We start from the raw sequence: 25530 nt of genomic DNA, 5'->3' as shown, positions 1-25530 counted from the left end.
ATATTTTCAGGCTTTCTTGATCATCTGTTTAGTCAGAATTTCAAACCAAACATCAAGATAAACTGTTCCCTGATGAATACACTAAATTAACCACACTAAGAACTCACAAATATATGTTTCAAATTAAGTGACTTGTATGCATTGGAACAATATTTCAAAATGTAATATACACATTTGGTACAACTTTGCATCTTTCCTTTTGAAAAACAGCTCTGCAAGTTATTGATGGCTTGGCAGCTTTGAGAGTGACGTCAGCTCTTCCATTGTGAAGGATCTGCTTTCTTTTAGATTGTCTTATGGCATTTCATCAAGTTTCAGTGATTCAGCTGAATTAAAACCCAGCTGGCTTTGAATCAAAATTCCCTTAACTGCTAAACCAAACATATTCCCAACCACACAGACTTTGCTCTATGGCCTGTCACATATGTGTTCTATCGTATCCAATTTTATTTTTTCATAATCTGAATTGAATGATGATAAAAATAATTGAATCCTTGGCACTGATGGTTGTTAATTAGAACTTATCCATATAGTTATCATTTTAGCTTATTAATAAAAAATTAAGAAAATTTTAAATAGCATTTTTATCAAATACATCTAATGTTGAGTACTAAACTCAACATAGAAGTGCTATTTGCATATTTTTTGGGGAAGAAATATTCTCCATTCTAAATTTTAGACTACCGCTACTACTACTACTACTACTACTACTAATAATAATAATAATAATAATAATAACTGGGATCTGCTCGCATAATCCGCCGATACATCACACAGTCCTAAACACTTGGGAAGTGTTCGACTAGTGATTTGTGATACGAAACCCAGCATGGTTATCTCGTCTGCTGTGTATACTATAATAATAATAATAATAATAATAATAATAATAATAATAGATGAAGCATGTAACAGTGTTACCCATTGTAATCGGACCACTTGGTGCCATGTCCAATAATTTTACAAAATAGATCAAGAAATTGCAGCTTCCTGCAATAACACCAGCAGAACTGCAAAAAACTGCGCTACTTGGAACAGCATACATTTTAAGAAGATACTTGGTTGATACCTAGGATGCTGTCAGCAATACACTATAATATAAGTTTAGTATATTATATTAATATAATATATTAAATATACGCCATCCTACTCTAAATGACTCTGGGCAGCTCACAAAAATAAAAATAAGTAATAAAAGAAAGATAAAAGATGCTATATGAAAAAAACATATATTTGTATGTTTATTGATTGCAACTTGGACAAATTTGCTTTTTAAGCCATAGATCTATGACACTGTAATAAATGAGATACTATCCATTATGCCTATTTTAAACTTTAAAATGAAATTCCTTCACTGCCTATGACATCCTCAAGATCAGTGCTTCAACAATTGCCAAAATAAATAACCTCATACTAGGTTCAGTGTGTGTGTGGAAGTTGTTTTTGCTTTGCACACATACATAAACACACACACAATGATTGTATATTGGCAAAATGCAGAATGCATTGGCTAAAATTTTATTTTCAGTTATTTGCTTGTAGTTTCATTCATTTCTTTAAGATTTAGTACCCATAACCTATTATCAGATGTTGGTGACTACCACTAATTGACATTCAGAAAGAGTATCAGGATCAGAGAGAAAGAGACAAACCCTCTATTGAAGATACAACAGCAATCAAATCAAAAGTCTGTGGAGTTATCAAAATGAATAATTTATATTCATGTTTGGGGTAAACGTGTTTAATAATATCTTAATATAGTTTCTGTGGTATGCATATCTATATTCTGCTGAATCAGTACTTTTTCTTTTCTATGGAATTGCACATTACCTTTTGAAGTAATATTTTATAATATGTGAGTACTGTATTTAGTTTATAATAAATCACATTTGAATTCCAGTGACATTATATATTGCATCTGCAAGAATACCAGAAAAAATTTGTCTTGATTATTGGACACTTAGCTCCTTTGGGCTCCATCTTTCATCCAGTGCACAAGAGCTAGAAATGATTCTATGAGTTATTGTACAGCTAGGTTGATTTGTGCCATTCATACTTCTTTTTCAATATTAGAAGAATATAAAATTGATGTAAAGAGAACAAACATGCAGTGTAAGGAAATGAAATGAAGTATTTTTTGGTTGAGTGCACTTATATAGCCTCTTAAAAAGAAGCAAATATTTTTCTTTATGCTCAGGCAGATAATATTGTTTGAGGGGGGAAAGTTAACAAAATTTTTAAGTCCCATAAGTGATCTCCTACTATTAACTTAGTGCATTTTAGCTTGTCAAGTACACATAAATTATCTAATCCAAAACTTCAATAAGAAAATTGTTTATCTTTATATTACTTGATCATGATATTCTATTGAAAAAGAGTTCAATAGGCTACAACTTTACCAAGCTGTGTGTTGGAAACAAAGAAATAGTTTATAATATTCCTATATGGCAGCAGTAAATTCTACTATATAAGCACAAAATTCTAAATACACCCCCTTATTTTGTAGTGGGATTATACTGGTAGGTAGATTAGTAGTATCACTTGGTATGTGTACTGTTGTTAAGGATCCTGAAGGAAGTAGCTGCCTAACCAGTGTATATGTTCAGCTCCTTTTGAGATTTTATTTTACATGATTAAAATATGTTAATGTTAAAAATGAGATGCTGGTATATTCCAAAGCAAAGTGTCAAAAACTAGTTTCATTTTTATTTCCAAAAAATAAATACCTCTGGGTTCCAAAGCATCTCATAAAATTTATTTTAGAAAATAAAACTAATTGGTACCTATTCTTTTAAAAGAACATATGTTTAAAAATTATCTCCAGAAAAAGAACAAAGATAAACAGAGGTAAAGGATAGTGCCTTGAGATAGAGCAAGAGTGGACTTATTCTAGTGGTTTGGTAATTTGTGATTACTTTGGTCTCCCATGGACGCCTTGTGGATGGTAAGGCTCAGCTACGTGGTAAGACATTCTTATTATGGCAGATATTTTCAACAGCTCCAGAAGATTAGAGATCCCAGAAATAGATTATGCCTATAGAAGTTGTAGCAGTTCATACCAAATTAAAACTTGCAACCATAAATGATGGTCCCTCAGATCACAAGCTTTTTTTTCTTTTCTGGAACTGCAGAGTCTGGATGAATATCAAGCTTCAAAGAGGCCATCATTTCTTGGTGATGGACTATTTTTATTCTGGAACATCAATGAAAAGGAAAGATAGCCCAGTCAAACAGCATACTAGGCAACATACTTTAAATGAGAATGAACAAAATATAATTATATATTACTAAAATTCATATGTTTGTTACCTTGAATTGGGTAAAACAGTGCAACAGTTTTTGAATAAAGGTACCTCAAGTGGGCTAACTTAAAGAATGTGCTCAAAATCTGTAACTTCCATGGCTGAAGCGATTTGTGGTTGCTCCAGAGCTGCTGCACTTCCATGATGTTGCCTAGAGCAGTGGTGGCTAACCTTTTTCAGCTTCCATGCTGATAATTGCGCACACTCTCGTTTGCCAGCACCCAGAAGGCAATGCGTGCTGGGCCCCACACGCCCCGGTGCATGCATGCGTGATCCCCACACACACCACACACCTCTACGCATGCACGAGTGATTCTCCCCATTGCACGCCATGCGTCTGCACATGCACGTGTGATTCCCCTGTTGCACGCCATGAATTGTGCATGCATGTGCGATCACTCCCCCATGTGCACTGCGCATCTCTGCCCATGCGTGTACGACCCCCTGCGCCAGCGCACGCGACCCCCCTGCACATCACACATTTCTGCGCCTGCTCGCACAACCCCCCCGCATGCTACACATCTCTGCGCATGCACTCGCATCTCCTGCACACCCCTGTGCATGCATGCCAGATACTCAACAATTAGCTGTGGGGCTCTTCTGGGCAAGCTCTCGCGTCACAGCTCATCCAAGTAAAAGTTGTGTATATCATCATGTGGGCATCTCTAGGTGGTGATGAGGCTTCTGTCCGTTGACCTTGACATAGTTTGATAAAGGGTTGCAGCTGCGCATAGCATAGGATAGAAACCTAAGCAAGAATGTACCTCCCCAGTTTATACAGTTCTAGTTTGTAACACCTCCAGCTCACTTCCCATAACCATTCCCCCCTCCTCCCCCCGTTACTATGACAGCCGAAATATGCAAAGCAAAGGGAGAAAATCCTGAAGGCTGACACTCTGCGTGCCACTTCTGGTACCCATGCCATAAGTTTGCCAACACAGGCCTAGAGGTTTAGTAGATTAGTTCCCACTGTAGCCTTATGGCGCCCCCAGAGGCAGGGTAGACCAGCTCCACTATCAGGTACTGGAGACATTTCAGCTGCTGTTAAGCCATCAGAAAGGTAAAAGTTGTTCCTGCTCTTACTGCTTTCTGCCAGCTTCCCTCATGGAAATGTAATAGAGAAGCCTGCAGGAAGTCGCTCCCATTCTCACCGATTTTTTTCCCCTTGGTCATTCTGTTTTTCTGTTTAAGTAAGGAAATATCTCTGAAATGGTGACCCATCAGATTGTGAGCTGTCTAGTTCCTTATAAATGCCTCCTTTTTGTCTTTACAAATCAACAATTTAATTTCTATCTCCTTTTTTCATAAGTGGGAGTGTGTCTGATAATTTTGTATTAAATGTGTATCGCAAAGCATCCAAAATTTTGGATGACTAAGCGAGCACTGAATGGTGAAAGGCTGAGGGACTGCCAAGGATAAAACCATAGTGAGAAGTGGGTAAGGCCATATCATACCCATGGGAGAGGCCCGATTTTCCTCTTCTCCTCATCTGACTATTTTGGGAGGAGAGGGAGTTGGGTTGGGATTTTTCTCAGATGTTCAAATGTTATAAATTTAACTATATTTATTAAAATATAAATTTATAATACAAATACTGGGGAATAGTATTTGACTTCTAGTTTGTGCATTGGGCTGATAAACCAACATCAGCATTGTAGTTGAAAGGCATTCACACTTGGGTATCTCCTATGGACTGAAATCCTAGGATGTTCCCTCCTGCTTTTCTGAGAATCAATTAAATTTAATAGACCACTTTCTTCCATTAGGTCATTACAAAATATAAGCTTGGGAAGGAGGTTGATATTTTTCATCATTTCTACAGGACAATTGCTCCCTTCCCACCTGGGATTTTCCCTAAACATTTTGTTAAATAGCTTATATGCTCTTCACAGGAAACTTTTTACTCTGGTATAAATTGGGGAACTTCCAATTAAGAATCACTGAATTGGCAATCAATAAAATGTGATCTTCTGTACAAAAGTCATACTTATCCATGCTGGGAAACAGAAGGTTAACCTGCATCATGTGTGCCAGTAAAATGCCAATTATATTACCATTTTCAATCTAAATTCATAACTCAATTTGTCAATAATGTTAATAGCTCTTATTTTTAGAAGATACTACTCTTCTTGTATATGTTCAATTCTCAAAAACTTCTAAGAAGGTGGCAAAATTCTTATTGAAAGCTATGTTTTTTAGAAACCCTTTCGTATCTCCACATTATTAATTTGCTTCAATTTTCTTTTAAATATCGTGTGTCCTGTACTTTGTCTCATGTTTTGGGCAAATAATGCATCAAGAAGGTGTCAGAATGAAGGAAGGTCAATAAAAATTTTATTGCAGTTGCAAAAATATTTGCCTTTTTCATCCTGAAGCTACTAAATGTACTGAAAACCTTCAGAGCAGATTTGAAAAATATAGGAATAATAGGAGAGAGATTTTTCTCCACTTGTGCAGATTTGACTAGACACATTAAATCAAATAAATTAAATTTAAATATTGTTCCAAGAGTTTTCTTCTCAAGAATTAGATTGGCCTAGCTATATGGACAAAGACTTCCTGCCTGCCTGCCATCTGTCTCAGAAATGTAACTCTAAGCAGCATGAAATAAATAGTTAAAATAAGTCTAAAACAACCACTGAAGACAATTAATTATACATAAAAAGAAATAAGATTGCCAGAGAATGGGCTAACATCCTATACACAATGCAACCATCTCAAAGGGTCGCTGTTTCCATGGGATCCCCAAGTTTGATGGAAAAACCATATATTAAGAAATTTCTGGAAAGCCTATAGGGCTGTGATGGCAAACCTATGGCACGTGTGGGCACACGTTCCGTCATCAGCTGCTCTTTGGGCTTTTGGTGCGTGCATGCGTGCACACTGGCCAGCTAGTCTTTGGGTTTCCGGCTCTCTGGCATGCGTACGTTCCAGTTTGGGCAATCAGTGCCAAAAAGGTTCCCCATCACTATCATAGGGACTAATCTCACATCAGAGGGAATGAAGTTCTAAACTAGATCTTATTTCTGTCTTGTTTTATATGTGTAATTTCTTCACTTGTAGCTTACTTTCAGATTTCTATGTAGCACTGCCAGAAACTGATAAATTGGGAGTGGTTTTTCTTCTTTTTTTCTTTTAGAAAATAAAATTTCTAATAAAATTTAAAGTTGGGGAAACAGCTCACTGTGATGTTCTTGAAATAGTAATTGATTTATTTACATATTTTACTAATTTTATTGTAGCCATCCACTCCAGGAGACCTCAGGGATAGGGGTTTACAAAATCAAATAATTAAAACAATTATAAGGTCTAAAATAGTGTTGTAACACAGCACAGTAGCCCTTCTAATGAAAGAATTTTGTGTTTTATTTTAACTTGATCTCTTAAAATAATAATTAAAGACTAATTGGAAATTTGAATGAGAAGGTTTTGCTAAGGACAAATCCTGGTTATTTTATGGTTCACTTCAATTAAAAGATGAGGCCTGGAACTAATCCTGTTCAAGTTGCTACTGTTACTTTTCTGACTTGCAAAACCTTTCAACTTGAACAAAAACATCTTTATATAAAACTGATACTGAAACCATGAAAAAAAATCAGTAGAGGATTTATATCTAAATATCAGGTGTTACTACTTCAACTCAGAAGTGAAGAAGGTTGAATAACATTGTTTGGTTTTTGTAAAAAATATTTATCAAGATATTATCTGAGCATTATTGCCATAACAATAATGAATCACAGCCTAGATAATAAATAGATTTCTATCACTTCCTTCAAAATCAGTTTTCCATTAATTTTTTCAAAGGTCAAGGTCACAGCTATTCCTCAAGCATTCTTATTTTAATAGAGTAACTGAAATTGTCTGAGTCCTGCAGAAAATTCATTATCGCCATAAAGCCGCAAAAGGTCACAAAATGTCTTTCTTCACTAAAAGAGCAAAAAAATTTTTTTTTATTTCTCCAATACTTTATTATTACAGTAGAGCCTAAAGGAGCTTTTGACATTTTAGCATCTTCATCCTTCAGGGGAAATAATTGTTTTCATATATCATGATTTAGGAAATGACAGAAAAATTAGCGAAAAACAAACACAAACCTTTCTGGTCTAAGGATCATCTGTATTACCTTTTGTTCTTAAGTTCCTCGCCTGCATGCTGTCATGGGTGCTTTTTTCATCTCTTTGTGCAAAATTAGCAGTTGGATCTATGAAATCTCTCTCAATACATATACAGTATGCAAGACACTTTGATGGACTCACAATATTTTCCTTTCTAGATTAGAACCACTGTTTAGTTATGCTATCATTTGCTTCCAGTATAGGGCAACCAAGTGCTTCTAGTTGACTATCTATGTTGTCAAAATGGGGAATTTTTCTCTAGTCACTAATAACATTTTTGTTTTATATTTTATAATATTTTATTATTTAGGCCATCAGTAGTTTCAAGGAATGTGGTAGTAATGTATCTGAAGAGAGTAGGACTGTAGGTATTGTATTGTAGGTAAATAGTAAAGGTTTCTCTGACAGTCATATCTGAATGTGGGGTATGGTGGTCAACTCTGTTTCTTGGCCGAGGGAGCTAGCATTGTCCGAAACAATCTCCATGATAATTTGGTCAGTGGTAACATATGCCAAAGTCGCATGGAACACTGTTAACTTTCCCACCAAAGTGGTACATATTAATGTACTTGGCATGTATGCTTTCGAACTGCTAGGTGGACAGGAGATGAGGCAATAACAGGAGCTCACCCAGTTGCCTGGAGCTGAGGGCTCAAACCTGGGCTGTCAGTTCTCCAGCTGACAGCTGACAAGCTTAGTGTCTTTAACCACTGAGCCATCATACCCCTATTGTACTGTATTGTAGGACACTGATAAAAAAAAACTGTAGCAGAGATTTGACATATCAACTTTAGGATGTAGTTGAAGGAGGAAAGGAGAAAGAAAATAAAACAATTTACACTCAAACATTGCCACTATTTCAACAGCATGGTTTTAAATTCTAGAGGCAGCGGAAATGTCTGTGGGACAATATGTGCTTAGGGCTTGATCAATATGAATATTATATTGTTATTAATTCTAGGTCATGCTTTCCATTTCTCTTTTAGCGTTATTACTGTGAACGTTAAAAATGGCAGGCTTTTTCTTTATGAAGAAAATTGCCAGACGTTCTGAGAATATAATCAGATTTTAATAGATTTATGGAAATATTTTAGAAGGTGAGCTGGTAAGAGCTGGTGATGTATGATTTTTGAATTTGGTTATGCATATTTATACAACATTTTATGTATAAAAGTAAACTTAGTTGCATGGTTCCCAATGGGATAAGTAGGACTTAAAACGTAACCTGCCTTTTCACACTGATTTTAATGTGTAAATAATTTCTTCTGGATCTAGCATAAATGTCAGTTTTTGTATTCTCAGTTTCTTTTCCAGCTAAGCCATTGGATTTGCCATTTATAATGCTACAGTCTACTTTTCAATCGTTTGTTCTGTACTTTGTATCTGAAATTTTGCTTGGAAATTACGTTTTCAACTCCATCCACAATACGTAGGAAGGTCAGAAAGTTTAATGTAAGACATAGTGCTGGGACACTAAATGCTTCTAAATATTTTTTTACTAAACTCTAGCTAATTTTTTTAGTTTTAGCCTTTGGCTCAGCAGTAAGTCCTTTTCTTAGGAAATACTGCACAAGTTTCTCACTGCTGGTATAAAATCTTTCAGTTTCTTCTATAGTTTTAGTGGTGTTTTGTCTGATTATTTTCATTTAATGATATTTTCATTTATGTCATTTTACTTAATTTTTTTCTGTTTTATTGGCCTTATTGTGTGCTAATATTATTACTCTTCTTAAACTGTTCCAGTAAAAAGATGGAGATGTTTATTTTAAATCAACTGTGGATAAAGAAATAATTCTTTTGCCACAGATTCTACTTTTTCCTATGAAAGGTCAGGAATTACACTTGTAATCTCTCACACTGGTATTTTCAGTCTTTCTTTTAGGGAAACCTGTCATGCAGTAAACACAGTCATGGCTCTATCATGATGCCAGCCTGTGGAAAGAGAACATGAACAGACATATTGATACATTCAATGCATTTCTCTGCTGTAGATTGTTGGTAGTTTGAACTTCTTACTTACGCTAACAAGGAGGATAATGCCAGAATGTTTCTGTTATTGTAATGTATAAGCCACAGGCAGTAGAATTACTTTCAGCTACAGATATTAATTGTGAAATTTTCTGGAGAATATGTGCAAATCCATGTGCAAATTCTGGGGTTATCTCAGATGCAATTCAAAAGCACAATCAAAATGGTAACATCATCCTGCCACAAAAGTTATACAAGTAGTCCTTGATTTAGAACCAAAGTTGGGCCAGAATTTTTGTCGCTAAGCGAGGCAATAGTTAAATGAGTTGTGCCCACTTTTATGACTTTTTTTGCTGTGATTGCTAAGTATATTGCTATGGTTGTTAAGTGAATCATGCAATAATTAACCAACTTCAGCTCTCCCCATTTACCTTGTTTGTCAAATGTCATCTGGAAAGGTCGCAAATGGCAATCATGCGACCTTGGGATGTTGCAGCCATCATAAATATATGTTAGTTGTCAAGTGCCTGAATTCTGATCATGTGATCACAGAGATGCTAATTCTGTCACAAGTGGGAGGAGTCACTTTTTTCACTTACAAAATTGAGACAGAATTTTGGCTTGTTTTTTTCTTTTTTTAAATAAACCGCTCTTTGATTTGCTGTCCTGTGAGACCACATCACTTTATAATCTGATATTTGAAGTCGTAGAGTGGAGAATAATACAAGTAGTCCTCCATTTACAACAGTTCATTTAGTGGCCATTCGAAGTTACAAAGTGGTACTGAAAAAAATTGACTTATGACTATTTTTCACAATTACAACCGTTGCAGCAGTCCTATGACCATGTGATCAACCTTCAGATGCTTGGCAACTGTTTATGATATTTATGATGATTGCAATGTCCCAGGGTCATGTGATCACCTTTTGCAATCTTCTGATAGCAAAGTCAATGGGGAAGCCAGATTTACTTAACAATTGTATTACTAACTTAATAACTGCAGTGATTCACCTAATAATTAACAATTGTGACAAAAAAGGTAGTAAAATGAGGTAAAACCATTTAACATATGTCTTGGAGTTTAGGAACAAAAATTTTGGGCTCAATTGTGGTCTTAAGTTAAGGACTACTTGTATTTCATATGAAATAGCATGTGATACTATGATTGGTCTTCTCTAGTTTCTTTTTCAAGAGTTTATTAGATGTATAAAAAGGAGAAGTGAAGGGTGAATATTTCATCCTTTTATACAAATGTAACTGGAACAGGAAAACTGTTGTTGGCAGAGCACAGTTGAAATCTTGAACTAATGAGTGGAAACATTCTGGAAGCAATTATTTCACAAAGGTTTTCTGTTATTTTTTTTAACTTTCCTCTTCTAAATGTCTGTTCAGAATATGTGAGGCACCAATATTTCTTAGAACTCAGATGGTCATGGAATCATGAGTTTTAAGCATTTTTTAGATCACCAATATTTGGGAAGTGTTTACAATACAATGGAAAGGATTGTGCTTGTGTGAAGTTTCTGAAATTGATTTAATTTATGTGTGTGTTTAACTGGTTGTAGAAGTTACTACTCTGAAAACATAAAAACTGTTGATGCAAACACTGTCAGGCCACTTATCTCTGGAGAAAATACAGTAGTTTGTAGAGGAAGCATCATTTTTCTGGCTTTTTCCCAATCCCAAGCTCTGTTTTGGTGTATAAATTATAAGCTGGGAAATGGTATCATTTTAGTTATCTGTGTGTATGTTTGTATATTTGTATAACTGTCTTCAAATGTGTCTTACGTTCACTTTTTCTGATTTGGTTCAACTCTTTTGAGCAATGTTGCAAAGAAAAAGCATTGTCAGCCCTTGAAATTATTCTTATATGAGTTAACATACAAAATTGCTTATATTGGGGGAAATGCATCTACAAATATGCACAAATGTAATTTTTGCTTTAAATCTCAGATGGGAAAATAGAATGAACGATGCTTAAGGCTGGAAAAATAAGAAATCCAAATTGGCAAGTAGGTAATTCTATCCAAATCATCTAGGAAAAGTTAATCCACCAACAGTATATGGTAATCCATCAGCTTTTCATAAAACTTGTTATTTTTAATATCTGTCTGGACTGCAGTACTTGTCTGATTGCATGCTTATTCCTTCTCTCCACCCCTCCATTTTTTTACTTGATGTGTGCTTTAAGTTATGTATTTCTGATGTGAAGCCAACATTGAAACAAACCAATGCTTGCAATTCTGAATGATATATTATTTGAGATCCATTAAGCTGAAGCAGCAACTGTGTAATGCAATATAATCTTCCCTGATAACAGAATTGGGATGATGGGAATTGTAGTCAAAAACATTTGTTGTAATGCATCAAAGGGTAATCTTACTTTAACTGCTAAATGATGGTGTAATTTTAACACAAGGATAGAGTATAAAACTGTATTGAATGGAGATGATGGAGGAGGAGGAGGAGGAGGAGGCAGTGAAGCTAGTATATTATGAACACCAAATGAGAAACAGAAAGGAGACATGGTAAGGAAAGTATCATATGACAAGTAAATTAAAACAAAATAGGCAAAGCAAATAACAAGACCTGGCATTGGCTAAGAACAGGAAAGTTGAAGAAAGAGACATAGGAGCAAATTCTATGCACAATATCAAGCCTTGGGAAGAAATGCATACAAAGTCAGAACTGAGAGGAGAGCAACAGATAGCAAATGATGTGTCTACAAAGAAGCTGAGGAAGCAGTGGACTTACTTAGTTGCTGCAAGAAGATCGCTCAGACTGACTACAAACACTGGCATGCTGAAGTAACACAGTGGTGCATTGGAACATCTACAAGAATTATCATTTGACTGCAAGCAAGAACTGGTGGGACCACAAAACAGTCGTAAAAATAAGCTAAAGTCCTGTGGAACTTTAGAATTCAAATAGATAAGCACTTGTCACATAACATCCCAGACTTAACAACTGCCAATAAGAAAACAACATTTCATTCAATAGGTTTACAAAGAAGGCCTCAGTGAAAGTCACCTACAAGATACAAAATTATGTATTCAATATAATTCCTTATGAATTTCAGGGGGAGGGCATCATAGGAGGGAGTTAGCATTAGAGAAAGCTAAATAGCATAAGGTGTTTCTCCGCCAACCTTGTCCCACACAGTAATCTGATGATCTTAGTAAGCAACTAGACATATAAGAATGAAATCAGTTGATCAAATTACCTGCGTAGTGGCACGGTGATTAGAATGCAGTATTGCAAGCTAACTCTCCCCACAGCCAGGAGTTTGATCCTAACTGGCTCAAAGTCAAATCAGCCTTCCATCCTTCCAAGATCAGTAAAATGAGGACCCAGATAGTTGGGGTCAATATACTGACATTTGTGAAGCACTATGGAATGGTATATAATTCTAAGTGCTATTGCCATTACTATTGCTACAATTAAGCAGCCTGAACTAATTGTCCCACTATTCTAGCCTTTGTACATTTATATGCCTTTTTGTTTACATTATCTTTAGCATAAATAAGTAATACATTTGAATGTTTTTAATTAGCCAGTGAAAGAATGTATTTAATGTTTTAGTCCATACCTCCTGCACTCAATTATATTGTCTTATAAAAGGGAACTTCATGAATTCCTGAATTTTTTTAAAAAATGGGAAGTAGGTCTCACAACATCAAGGGCATGGTGTGTAAGAGTGTGGAACATGCATACTTTTGCAAACACCACTCAGAATAACATAATTTTACTATCTTTTGAGCTTGAAGCTCTTTTCTTTTTCCTTTGGATTAGAATATAATTAAACAGACAAATTCCTTGTGTGTCCAATCACACTTGGCCAATAAAGAATTCTATTCTATTCTAACAGTTGTCTTCCATTTGCTACATTAAGAATCTACAAAATAGATTTTGTGTTTCCTAGTTTTGATAGAATTTTTGGGTGTGTTTGTATCCTCCCACCTTCTGTAGATGCCCAAAATACACAAACCTGACAAACCTCTTCATCCAATAGTATCACTACCAGGGACACCAATATATTTAAAGAAATTATTTAAAAAGCTTGGACATCTCACAAAGGGGAGTAAATGTTCTATGAACTCCCCAGTACAATGCCTCCAGAAAACCAAAGACCAAATAATAGTAGAAGATAAGACTATGATTTCATTCAGTGTCACAGAGCTCTTTAAATACATGGAACAGAACTAGCAAAAGAATCCACAGCAGCAATACTATATAATACACCCAACTTTACCAAAATTACTAAGATCAAAATACCCAGAATCATGGATCTCATCAACCTTTGCCTATCTACTTTCAGTTTGATGGACAAATATACCAACAAATCAGAGTAATAACCATGGGATCACCACTCTCGGGACTTGTAGTACAGACTGTGATGTAGCATCTAGAAACTCTGTTACTATCATACATAGAATCAAAAATATGAATCCAATGTATAGATAATATTTTGTCATAATAAGGAACAACTAGAGGAGATACATAAACCAAATTTTCAAAGGAATAAAATTCAAAAGGGAAGAAGAAAACAATAGTATAAAATGTTTCTTGGATAATCCTCATCAACACAGGAAATGCCAGCAAATTAGAAATACATATCTATTGAAAAACTACCCACACTAACCAAGTGCTCCATTGGAGCACTAAAGTAACAACCCAACTTTTCAAAAGAGGAACTGTGTAAGGACATTATTGAGATGACCATAAATGCACTGCAGCAACTGAGAAAACCAGAAAAAGGAAACCGATCACTATATGTCTTTCAATAAAATGGATACCCATGCTATTTTACCAATATAAGCTATGAAAAGGATAACATTGCCATATATGAAAAAAACATATCAGAAACAACCAACAAACTAATACAACCACATAGTATCACCCTAGCATACAAACCAACCAAAGCCCTCCAAAACATTTAAGTGAAGATAAAACAGAAGTCATCTACAACATACATTGTAAAGATGAGCCACTATTTAGGACAGGCACAAGACTAGCAAAGCGCTTCAACTTCCAATCAGTTCAGATACAATGAAAACTGCTTAATTTCATAGCATATGGACAGACTTAACCAAAGTTTAAACTGCGAAACTGTGACAATCCTAAACCAAGCTAAATCCAAAAATGTTGGAGAATTTGTGGAAGCCTGTTATTCAAACAAATCAACTATCAATGGGCAAATGGAGCTAAACAACATTTATACACTATTCATAAGAGACAATAAAAAAGTTTAAAAGGTAACAAAAGGATCAAAATCCCTCCGCTCCAGCAATCAACACCAGATAAGCAGGGATTAAGAGCAGGATTTATACCAGACAAACAATCAACAGTTAATCAATTTTAACAACAGTCTAATCAAGGAACTACCTAGGTGAAAGGAACATTCCCACCAACAGTGACAGGACAAGCTATTGAATATAAATAGAGACCAAACTGCACTCCCAGCTGGTACTGAAGTTATTATATATTCTGATTAATGAAAAGTCTGCAAGCAACAAACCAACCCCAGAAAGTATCAAGGGCTCCGTATTCCTACACATACAGGATGTATACATTCAATATAGTTGACCACAAGTTCCCATTTGGAATCTTTTTAGTACGTTAATTCCTATAAAGCAGAATTAGAAACTAATAATAACTTTTGAATGATAAACTAAACCAGAACATTAAGTGATTTAGGCTGGATAGTTGATTTAAGTATTATGGAATAAATGACAAGATAATACATATGATTAGATATTATGGAACAAAGACGAGATATTTTAAGAACAGCTTTCCTTTATTAAATATTGAACTGGTGAGTGTTAGTCGATCTTTTTGTTGAGATAATTGATGTTTACATCAAATATCTCTTGCATATTTAATGTTTTGCTTGCTACTACTCTCCACCCTTTTTAACATTTGCATGAACTGATCTGCATACAATCCCCACACATTACTACAGAAAAGAGACAAAAAGGTGACATTAATACAATAGCAAAGTTTAAAGTAGCATAATATTTTGCTAGGAAGTATATTATGCAAAAGAAGGTGTGCCAGTCTGTCACACTCTTCTTAATATAATCAATAAAGAAGATGGGATAGAATTTGTTTTTTATCAAACAAGGAGTAGGAAGATTGTTGTTGAACTCCTGTTATGAATACATACCATCAATCTCTGTGGGGCAGATGATTAATGAAACCTAAGAATTTAAGAGATAAGAAAGACATGAGCTCAAATTGACATTATGTATTATCTTTGTAGAAAAAAAAGACACCCTGGGAAAGGATATCATGCTACCTTCCTTAGTCCATTAAATATTATCAAGATGAAAACTTCCAAGTGGTCAGACTGACAGCATTGCCAGATTTCTCCACTAGATTCCAGAAGTGAAGGCTTAAAGGATTAAAGAGCCTATATTTTGTAAAAATTATATTATCATTGCTGTGAGCAAGCTGCTGCTCATTTCTGTCTATAAATTGGGTCCACAATGTTTCCCTTTTCAGCTAAAAATTGGTGTGTATTTTCATATTCTGCAAATATAGGTGCATGGCCTGAGACCCTGTGTACACATGCAGCCTTACAGAGATTTCAAATGTGAACCATTGTACTATTAGATTGTGCTACTTTGTTTTGAGGTTATTTATACTACCACTTCTGCCATCTCTGATCCTTCTTCACTCTCCACTTTAACCTTCCATGGCAGCCTCTCTGTATTATCTTCTCATTGTCACATCCTCCACTGCCATATTTTGTCATCTACTGTCTCCTCAGGCAGCCAACACCATTACCTTCATCACCCTTTTAACTCCATCCTCATCCTTCATTCTCAGGTCCCCTTTCCAGCCTATGTAACAATAGTCATGTTGTTATATTTATTTATGGATAATTAGTTATTTATATATTTATGTACCATTCATATATTTAAATACTTATTTAAATTTTTGTCAAGCTTCATCTGTTTATCATTTGATGTGTCCCCACTCCCTTTTGGTAATCACACTCCCTTATATGCCTTTTTAAGTCTGTTGCAACCCCTTGAACAAATAAAGATGTACACTTCCTGTTTACAGGATCCGGTCCTGGTTATATTATATTATATTATTATTATTATTGTAAAATAATTGTATGTATTGTGATAATCAATATTTTGAATTGTCATGTGTTCATTTTTACTACTTCTCAGTAAGTTGGGGATAACTAAATTGAACACCAAGAAAATGTACAATGGTGACAAAAATAAATACTTTGAAAGTGAGGTTTTTTCAATATACAAATCCCTTAGTTAATTGGATAATTATTTAAATAAACCATCTACAATTTTTGGATGGATTCAGCAGTCCTGATTGATGAACAATATTAGAGATGATTTATAGGTAAATTGGCAAGTGTTAATACATTTTTATAGAATTCTTTAAAATCTCTACTAGCATGAGATAGCTCACCTGTTTCCCACATAAAGACATGCTCAGAAACTACAAAATTGTTCCCTTAGAAGTCTAGCCATTGACACACAAACATTTTCCACTGAAAGCAACCAAAAAGATTATAAACTATTATGACATGCTTGGACCAAACCTATTTGCAAGACTGCAAAATAAACTGAGCTGTTTAGTTTTGGTAGATCAATGGCCCCTTTTGGTTAGTTATAATACTTTGGCAGTTACAATCATGTAATAATCTATACTAGTAAAAAACTATTTCTTTACCACCATCTCAATGAAGTGGGAGGTAGCCAACAAGCAAGTCTAAAGAGAAAAAATATGGAACCTCTGTTCATATGAAATGCATTGTGGAAAGATGATTGAGCATAGCTCTGCCTCCAAACAAAGAAGTACATTCATATGGTTTTAGTGGGGGTTTTTTTTCCAGTTTTTTCTTCAAGCACCAAAATATACTGTCCACTCATTGGAAGAAGGGATCACAAATCTCCTGTAATACAGAATGCCATAACTTTTGTGGTTGAATTTTTACTAAATTACACCAAAATCATGTTCCCTTTGATCACTTGCCATATAGGAGGAGGAAAGAAATCCCTCTCCGCCTAGTTCTCTCTCATCATTTTAATCACAGACTAAAGAATGTATTTGGTTATCTTCCCTTCTTCTTTTTCTTTTCTTACATACTGAGTGTCTATTTATAACTCATTTCTTTTATTGGCTGCACCAATAATATTGTTGGGGTTTTGAGTGAATGAATGTTGTGAGTAAAATAAATAATGAGCCTTAGCAGTTAATGCTGCAGTTGTTAAACTGTAACTCGGTGTTTGCTATGCTGGCATTCCTGCAATTTTCAACTCCCAGAATTGCCAGATAGCACGGCAAGGGCTTTTGGTCTTGAAGTTGTAGTCTAACAAAACTTGGAGAATGCAAGTCTGGGGACAGTGTTTATGAGAGATTGGTGGCTTAGATGTTGTACATGGCTGGCAAAGTCTGTCCAGAGACAGATGAGATCATGCGATTTTATATGTCTTCTCCAGACAGCTTTTTCTCGTGAATAGACTATAAGAACTGAGATTTTTACAATGGGCTTATGAGTCAAGCATTGAGAATTGCTTGACTCATAAGCGACCATCAGAACTTATAATTGTAAGGTAGCCTTTATGGGCACAAAGCTCAAATGAGTCTTATTTTTTAATCACTTTAAAATTCACTTGTCAGTACTTTCAGTACTTTCTGAATGATAACTTTTTATCATATTCATCATGTGAATCTCCTTCTCCTTGGCAAAAAAAAAAAAAGATTTAATTATAAATCTGAGGATTTAGAAAAAATACTTTTTGGAATAAAAAGGAAAGAGTATTTAGAGTGTTGATTTTAAAAAGTTAAAAACAGAATTTGAAATAAGACTTTGAAATTAAATATAAGAATCCTTTCATGTAGAAAATTGCTGGGGTTTTTGATTCCCTAGGAAAAAATATGATGGGATCGGACTTCGAAAGTTGGGTAACAGAGGGATCTAGAATAAACTAAAGATTATAATTAAAGGAGAAGAATACTTAAAGTCAACTCATTAACACAAAATGGAGCAAAATACTTCAACATTGGATATTTTGAACAATATTTGTGAGCAATGATCATAAAAGGTAATTTTAAGAATGACATCATAGATAGATGGTGTACAAATGATATTACAGAAGAACAAGATATAACAGACAAGAGTGAAATTGATTTGAATGATAAGCTAAAAGAATGATATATAATTATATGAGGGAATAAATTTGTAGGATGAAGGGAAGAAATGCTGCCAAGGGAATGATGGGCCAAGAGGGAGAAGAGGCTGCAGCTGTTTAAGTCTGATGAACCTAGGGAGAAAAATAAGACTACTTTACTTAGTTATTGACAAGTACAACTTGCCTGCCCATAAATGATATCACATTTTCCCCTTTGAATCTGGATCACTGCACTGTCTTAGGAAGTTTGCTTTCCCACAATCCTTGAAGAGTCAGAAGTTACTAGGATGGGACAATGATTCTGTGCTTAGACAGCCTTAAAGTGGGATCCTCCACCAGATCCCAGCTTTTGAAGCCACATGTAAGAAGCAATGAAAGGGAAGAGGCAGGGAAAAACAGATATTTTGGTACTGTTGGATTTCGCATGGTGGGTGTGTAAATAAGAAAAGTGAAAGCTATAACTCAATGCTTCAACTAATTTCAGTCTCTAAAATAGCCATTCCTAATCTGGAGAGCTCTAGACATATTGATTTGACCTCTGGAATGCTGTAGATGATATCACTAAAATTCAGCAGCAAATGCAAACGTGTAGGCATAAAATGTTTGCCTGGGTTTCCACAAAGAAATAGCAATAGCATTTAGACTTATATACTGCTTCACAGTGTTTTATAGCCTTCTCTAAGTGGTTTACAGTTTCAGCATATTGCCCCCAACAATCTGGATCGTCATTTTACTGACCTCAGAAGGATGGAAGGCTGAATCAGCCTTGAGATTCAAACTGCCAAACTGCAGGCAGCCAGCTGTCAGCAGAAGTAGCCTGCAGTACTGTATTCTAACCACTGCAGCATCGTGGCTCTAGAAATGCAGTCTAAAGAAAATAGGTACATCATATTCTTTCTTGCTTAACTTACTTATTTGACTTAATTATCCAGTTCTTATAAAGATAAAAAAAGCCAAATTTTTATTTTATTCCCTCTGTTGAGGTTCAAGGAGTCTGTGAATTCAAGTCTCACCTTAGCCATGAATGCCAGCTGACTTTTGGCCAGTCACTCTCTCACTTCACAGGATTGTTGTTGTGGGAAAAATAGGAGGTGGGGAGGTGTGTTGGATATGTTTGCTGCCTTGAGTTATTTGTAAAAATAATAAAGGTGGGATACATACATACAAACAAACAAGTAAATAAAAAATAGGAAGCGTTGCCAATTCCTGAACAATAGCATAGTAGTTTGGAGGGTACCAGATTAAAGAACATTGCAATCTAAAGGGTGATTCTGAGTAGGTCTTGAGTATTTGGAGAATTCTGGAAGTTGGAAGAAAAGACCTCTTAATCATCACGTGACGTATCATGACTTTTCCCCTTCCCTAAATGGGGTGGTGTGGCCAGCGCTTGATGCATCTGGCCTGTGGGCTGCAAATTTGACATCCCTGGTCCATATGATGTTTGATTTTCTAGACTGCAAATGAGAAAGTTTCAACCACTTTGCAACAAGTCATATGGAATGTATGCAAAACGATGGAAGATCTGACTTTTCTCGTGCTGTTAATAAATACCATGTGTTGTTTTACTGTTGCTGATTTTTCTAAGTCTGGCACTATTTTCCCTTCTTTCCTGTTCTGTGTTAAAAGAAGAGCAAGAAAACTGTTAAAAGCATAATGAAATTTACAGAGATCAAGGAAAAAGCATAAACCAACATAATTTATTGAAACTTTAGGATGAACTGGACTGGCTTTATTTTATATTTAAAATGTGTGGGAAAGTGCCTGTTCTAGAAGAACATATCAAAACTCATGGAATTGTTTATTCACCAATACTCTTCAGAAAAGGAACTTTTTCACAAAAGATTTCACAGACTATGAAATACTGTATAAACACAAAGATAGATTGCTTTTAATGAGAATGGAGAAACTCTCTCCTAAAATAGCTTGGGACAAGTCACCTCCCTAATTCAACTCTCCAATGTTGTTATGATGGCCTTCCAAATATATTGGACTACTACCGCCATGACTCCCAGCAAGCAGAGTTGTTATTGTTGGCTGTGAATTGTCATATTTGTAGAGCAACACATATTGGGAGGTCCAGCAAGTTGGGGAAAGTTCAGGGGTGGGTTTCTACTGGTTCTGTCCACCTCTGTAGAACTGGTAGCTCTGAAGAGCAGCAGACATAGAACCGGTTCTATGTCGGCTGATGTTTTTGCTTACCTGTCCACCCGGGCTCTTACCTGACCTTTATTTTCTGATTTTTTTCAACTTCAGCTGCCATGTGAGGCACAGCTGCAGTTAAAAAAGCAGGAAAAAAGGGCTTTTTGAAAGGCTGATTCTCTGCATGCAGCATGCTGATGACGATTTACAGGCGCATGCCGGCAGCATGCAGGGAAGCACATCGTAAATTACCGAACCTCCGTAAATGACCGAACTGGTAGTTAACCCTGTCAGATCCCACCTTTGGGAAAGTTATACAGGTAATTCTCGAGTTATGATCACAGTTGAGACCAGAATTTTGCTTGCTAAGCAAGATTGTTAAAGTGGGTCATGCCCAATTTTACATCCTTTATTGTCATTGTTGTTAAACGAATCATTGCATTTTAGTGAATTGTGGTCATTAAAAGAATCTGGTTTCCTCCACTGACTGTTTGATTGGTAGCTGGAAAGTCACCCATAGCAATTGCATGATTCTAGGATTCTGAAACCATCATACATGTATGCTATGTTGCCAAGCACCCATATTTTGATCACATGATCGTGATCAAAATGTGATGATAATGAGTGTGAGGAACAATTGCAAGACACTTTTTTGAGTGCTATTGTAACTTCATATAATCACTAAAGGAATGGTTATAACTTGAGGACTACCATAATGTTGTATATTACTATTGTAATAATAATAGTAAAAGTACAAAGCTTAATAATAAGGCTAATTTACAATTATATAGTATAGTCTTAGCAATTAGGGAGCGTTGCATTACCTTCAAATGTTTTCCCTGTGTACCCTTACTAATGTATAGAAATCTTATTATTAAGCTTTGTAAACTAGCTGTACTATTAGGCTTGTTAAATCTAAGTGATTAAAAAAAAAACTGCGCATAGGCATTCCATCATGCTTCTGTTGATCAAACTAATAATGCTAGCTATCTGGAGCACTATATGAAATACAGCTTCTCCTATGTTTAGTCATATTGGCTAGAAATAATGGGAATTATGGGAGTTACAGTTCTACAGCATTCAAGTAATCAATATTGTCATTCCTTTCATAAAGTACTCAAAAATTATTGAAATTAGCTCTTTTTTGTATCTTGCCTAATCATGTTGCGTTTGTTGAGAATGTAAGGGACACCTCAGTTATGAACTACCTAATGTTTTCATTTTTCATTGACCCATTCTTTGATATTAAGAATATTTTGAGCTAAGCATAGGATTCTTCTACTCCAGGATGGAATGGAATACAGCAGGGGTGTCAAACTTAAGGCCTGGAAGCTAGATCCAGCCTGCAGGGTGCTTAGAACTGGCGTACAGGCACCCTGGAAACAGTGAAGGGCCAACTTGCGGTGGCTCTGACAGTGAAAAGGGAGCCTTCCCAGGTTCCATTTTGGGCCACAATAGCCTCCTGAAACCCTCCGCTAGCGAAAACGAAGCTTGAGGAGGCCATGCGTAACCTTTCCAAGCTCCGTTTTCACTGGCAGAAGGCTGCAGATGCTATTGTGGCTGAAAACGGAGCCCAGGAGGGCCGTCGTGGTCAAACATGAAGCCTCAATGAGTGACATTGAGCTGGTCATGCCCCCCTAGCCACGCCCCCCAAGATCAAACACAACCCTGGAATATAGTGATATGATGAGTGAAATTCAGAAGGAAGAATAGCACAGTATCTTTAACTATATGCAGTAAAAGAACTTCAATAAAAGTCTTTATTTACAAAATATAGTCTGAACCTAGATTCTTATATTTAAGGGTGAAATGCCTCCAGACACAAGAATTTCTACTGTGCAGAACTGCCTTTCCTGGGGGAATTGAAAACTGTCCCTGCTTTGCTGATCTCTGCCTGCTGTTGAAGTAATTATTTAGCTTTTGCTTTGGCTCAAATGTTGAATATTTATTTTCAACTGGCTTCTCTGCATTTTATAGTATGATTTGTTTTTATTTTTTATTCATTTCTATTTCTAGTCCATCTTTTCTTAAAAATGGGGCATAATAAAATAAAACCATTCGTGATAAAATATTAGTTAAAACTTTTTTTAAAAAACCCAGCTAATCCCAATATATTCAATACTAAAGAAAACAAGATTACAATGTATTTATTACATTCATGAATATTTGAAGAAAGTAAGAGGATCTATTCAGGTGATAAAATATCAGTGGGGTTCATGGGACAAATCCTGAATATCATAAAAGGCAGCAGAGTGTTTCTTTTTCTATTTATATATCTGCCTTATTACCAGGGATGAAAGTTGTACTGGTAGAATCTTCTGTTTCATATGAAAAATGAAGAAGGTTAATTTGGGATATGATGCAGTTTGATTTTGGATTCTGGAAGATTATCACATCCTCACAGATTTAAGAACATACTGTTCTGACCCAACCCTGTTACCAGCAAGAAAATCTCAAACAAACGCAGCAACTCAAACCTTCTCAGCTTTAATCTACAAATAACTTCTTTGTAGATAAAAGATGGCTTGCAGCCAATTAGTCCAACCAGAAAAGCCTTGACAGAATTCTTCAGATAAGCCAGAGTCTCCACACACAATGCTGAATCCTTAGAACGTTTTTGCTTTCTGCAAAAGCAAAAACCTTTTGAACCTTTTGAAACCAGGCTTATGTTCCCTGGAGGGAGGGGCTATTATGTTGCATCCTTACTCCCGAGTTGCCTGTGCTGCTCCAGGTGTTCTCTTCTACGAATCATCCTGCGCTCACGTGCACTTGGCACAGGCTCCTCGGGAACCTCGTCACTGCTGCCAGCCCGCACAATCCCTGAAGGCAGCAGTCCACTCCCTGATGGTCTTGGCCCTTCATCAGAGTCATTGCTCTCCTCAGCCATCTGCACCTGCTGCCAGCTAACCACAACACATACAGAGATTACAATTCAATACAACCATTTTAAATTTGCTCCCAAATCAATAGATGATTAATACAGCTTTCTCAGATTCACTTTAATATATCCCTCCTGCATTCTTTTTCCTTGCGGTATCCTAGAAGCCTTGCATTTCGATTCAGATATGGTTTTCAGATTGTCTTCAAAAAAATTATTTGTAGGATACCCTAAAATAATTTAAATGAAAGTTTCATTTAATCAAAGTTTATTGGAATATTTGCCAAAACTGAGGAAAGGCACTCCCACCTGTGTCTCTCCCATCCTTGCCTTTCTGACTGCCCTCCACCCTACATTTCAGGGCCGTAAGCAGACTCAGAACAGTGCAGCTCTGGGACTACTTGAAATGCTTCTGGAAGCTGCAGCCTCCCCAGTCCAATCCCTCTTGCCTTCGGCCACCCTCCACTCCGAGACCTCTACTGCCCTGCACTCGGCCACCCCAGCTGACTGTCGCCATCATCTTCTCACTTCCAGTGATGACGAGATGTATCTGGCCTGACTATTGGAATATATGGGGCTGCTTTAGTGCTATGAGAAAGAGAATGAATGGGCTTTTTTCAGCTTTCTCCCCCATTTTTACAGAGCAAAGCCATACAGCCCAGAGCCACACCAGGCAAGCTTCATTAGCAGCAGTAGCAATAAGGTGAAAGTCAGCTGGGGCAAGGCAAGGTACTAGTGGGGGCCAAAAGGTCACATATTAAGGAGATCGGTGAGAGAGATGCAGTATCTCTGGGGTCATAGGTGAGAATGGATTGCCAAGTGCACGAATGTTGACCATGTGACTACAAAGGCACAACAATAGCCATAACTTCATAAATGCCTTCAGTGCCATCATAAATTCAAATGACTGTTAAACAAAAGGATTACCTGCAGTGACAAGTGATAATGTGAACGATGTGCGTTTGTGTTTATTTTCATAGTCATAATGTACACTGAAGATGGTATTTAATTTTGTTGTACGAGGTGCAATGGCAATAAAGTAAAGTAAACTAAACTAATCTTAGAATTCAAAGACACATTATCTTCTTAAGATTTAATTCTTTGCTTTTTCATTGAATGGATTTTGAGGTTTTGAAAAGTTGGACAGAATAATTATAAGTTTCAAGCTATTTTGAGCAGCCCGTTGTAAACCTGGGAAAAATAGGGTTATTGAGAATTGTTTAAATTATTACCGTACATTTTTTCTAGTATTATTGGATAGCAGTTAGCCCAGGTTGCATCCATCTCCTTAGTCTGCAAGGCTTGGAACAGATGTTCATTATAATATTTACATTATTGCCAGGACCAAATTAAAAGCTAAAAAATATTCTCAAACCTCTCACATGGCTGAACATATTTTCCCTATAAATCTTGTAAATTAGATTGTCCAAATATTGCATTATTCATTGTTCTTTAATATGCCTCCACTTCTCATATTTGCATATACATTTGTACATATGAGCAAATTATTTAGGCTTCAGGATGAAGCTAGTTGACTAAACTTTTAAAATACAGTTAGAAAATCTGATATTTTTAATCCCTTGAAAGTTGCCAAGATAGGAAAGTCTTGCTTTGAACATTGTACAAATGTTTTTTCTGTCCTCAGGCAAAAATGTATCTCACTTTGAACACTTTGAAGTGTTTCTTTCAAAATACAGAATAAGATTGAAATACTCAATATTGATTGTCACCCAATTTTCAGAATGATTCTTATACAGCTTTCTTTTCTCCTTTTAGGTGCTGTCAGCAACCACAAAAGTTCATCACAGAATAATTATATTTCATGGGAAGACACCATTTTCAATACCTCCATACATGCTGCAGTTCGACATGGAAAATGGAAACTACTCACAGGCAATCCTGGTAAATTTCTAGCGGTATTTGGAAAACGTTAGTTGAGCACTGGTTACTTGACAATTTTG

At 35.9% G+C, this 25530-nt stretch overlaps 1 protein-coding gene across 1 annotated transcript in view; it reads left to right on the top strand.

Annotated features, from left to right (window-relative positions):
• Positions 1-25530, top strand: part of ARSB (arylsulfatase B) — a 68072-nt gene that overhangs the window by 39326 nt on the left and 3216 nt on the right. The window contains exon 7 of the mRNA XM_026717730.2: positions 25346-25471. Within this exon, the coding sequence (XP_026573515.1) occupies positions 25346-25471 (126 nt within the window). The remainder of the gene's footprint in view (positions 1-25345; positions 25472-25530) is intronic.

This window comes from Pseudonaja textilis, chromosome 2 (genome assembly GCF_049901715.1).
Source record: "Pseudonaja textilis isolate UNSWEBS1 chromosome 2, rPseTex1.2, whole genome shotgun sequence".
NCBI lineage: Eukaryota > Metazoa > Chordata > Lepidosauria > Squamata > Elapidae > Pseudonaja > Pseudonaja textilis.
Note: the sequence above shows the minus strand (reverse complement) of the source record. Positions and strands in the feature narration are given on the sequence as shown.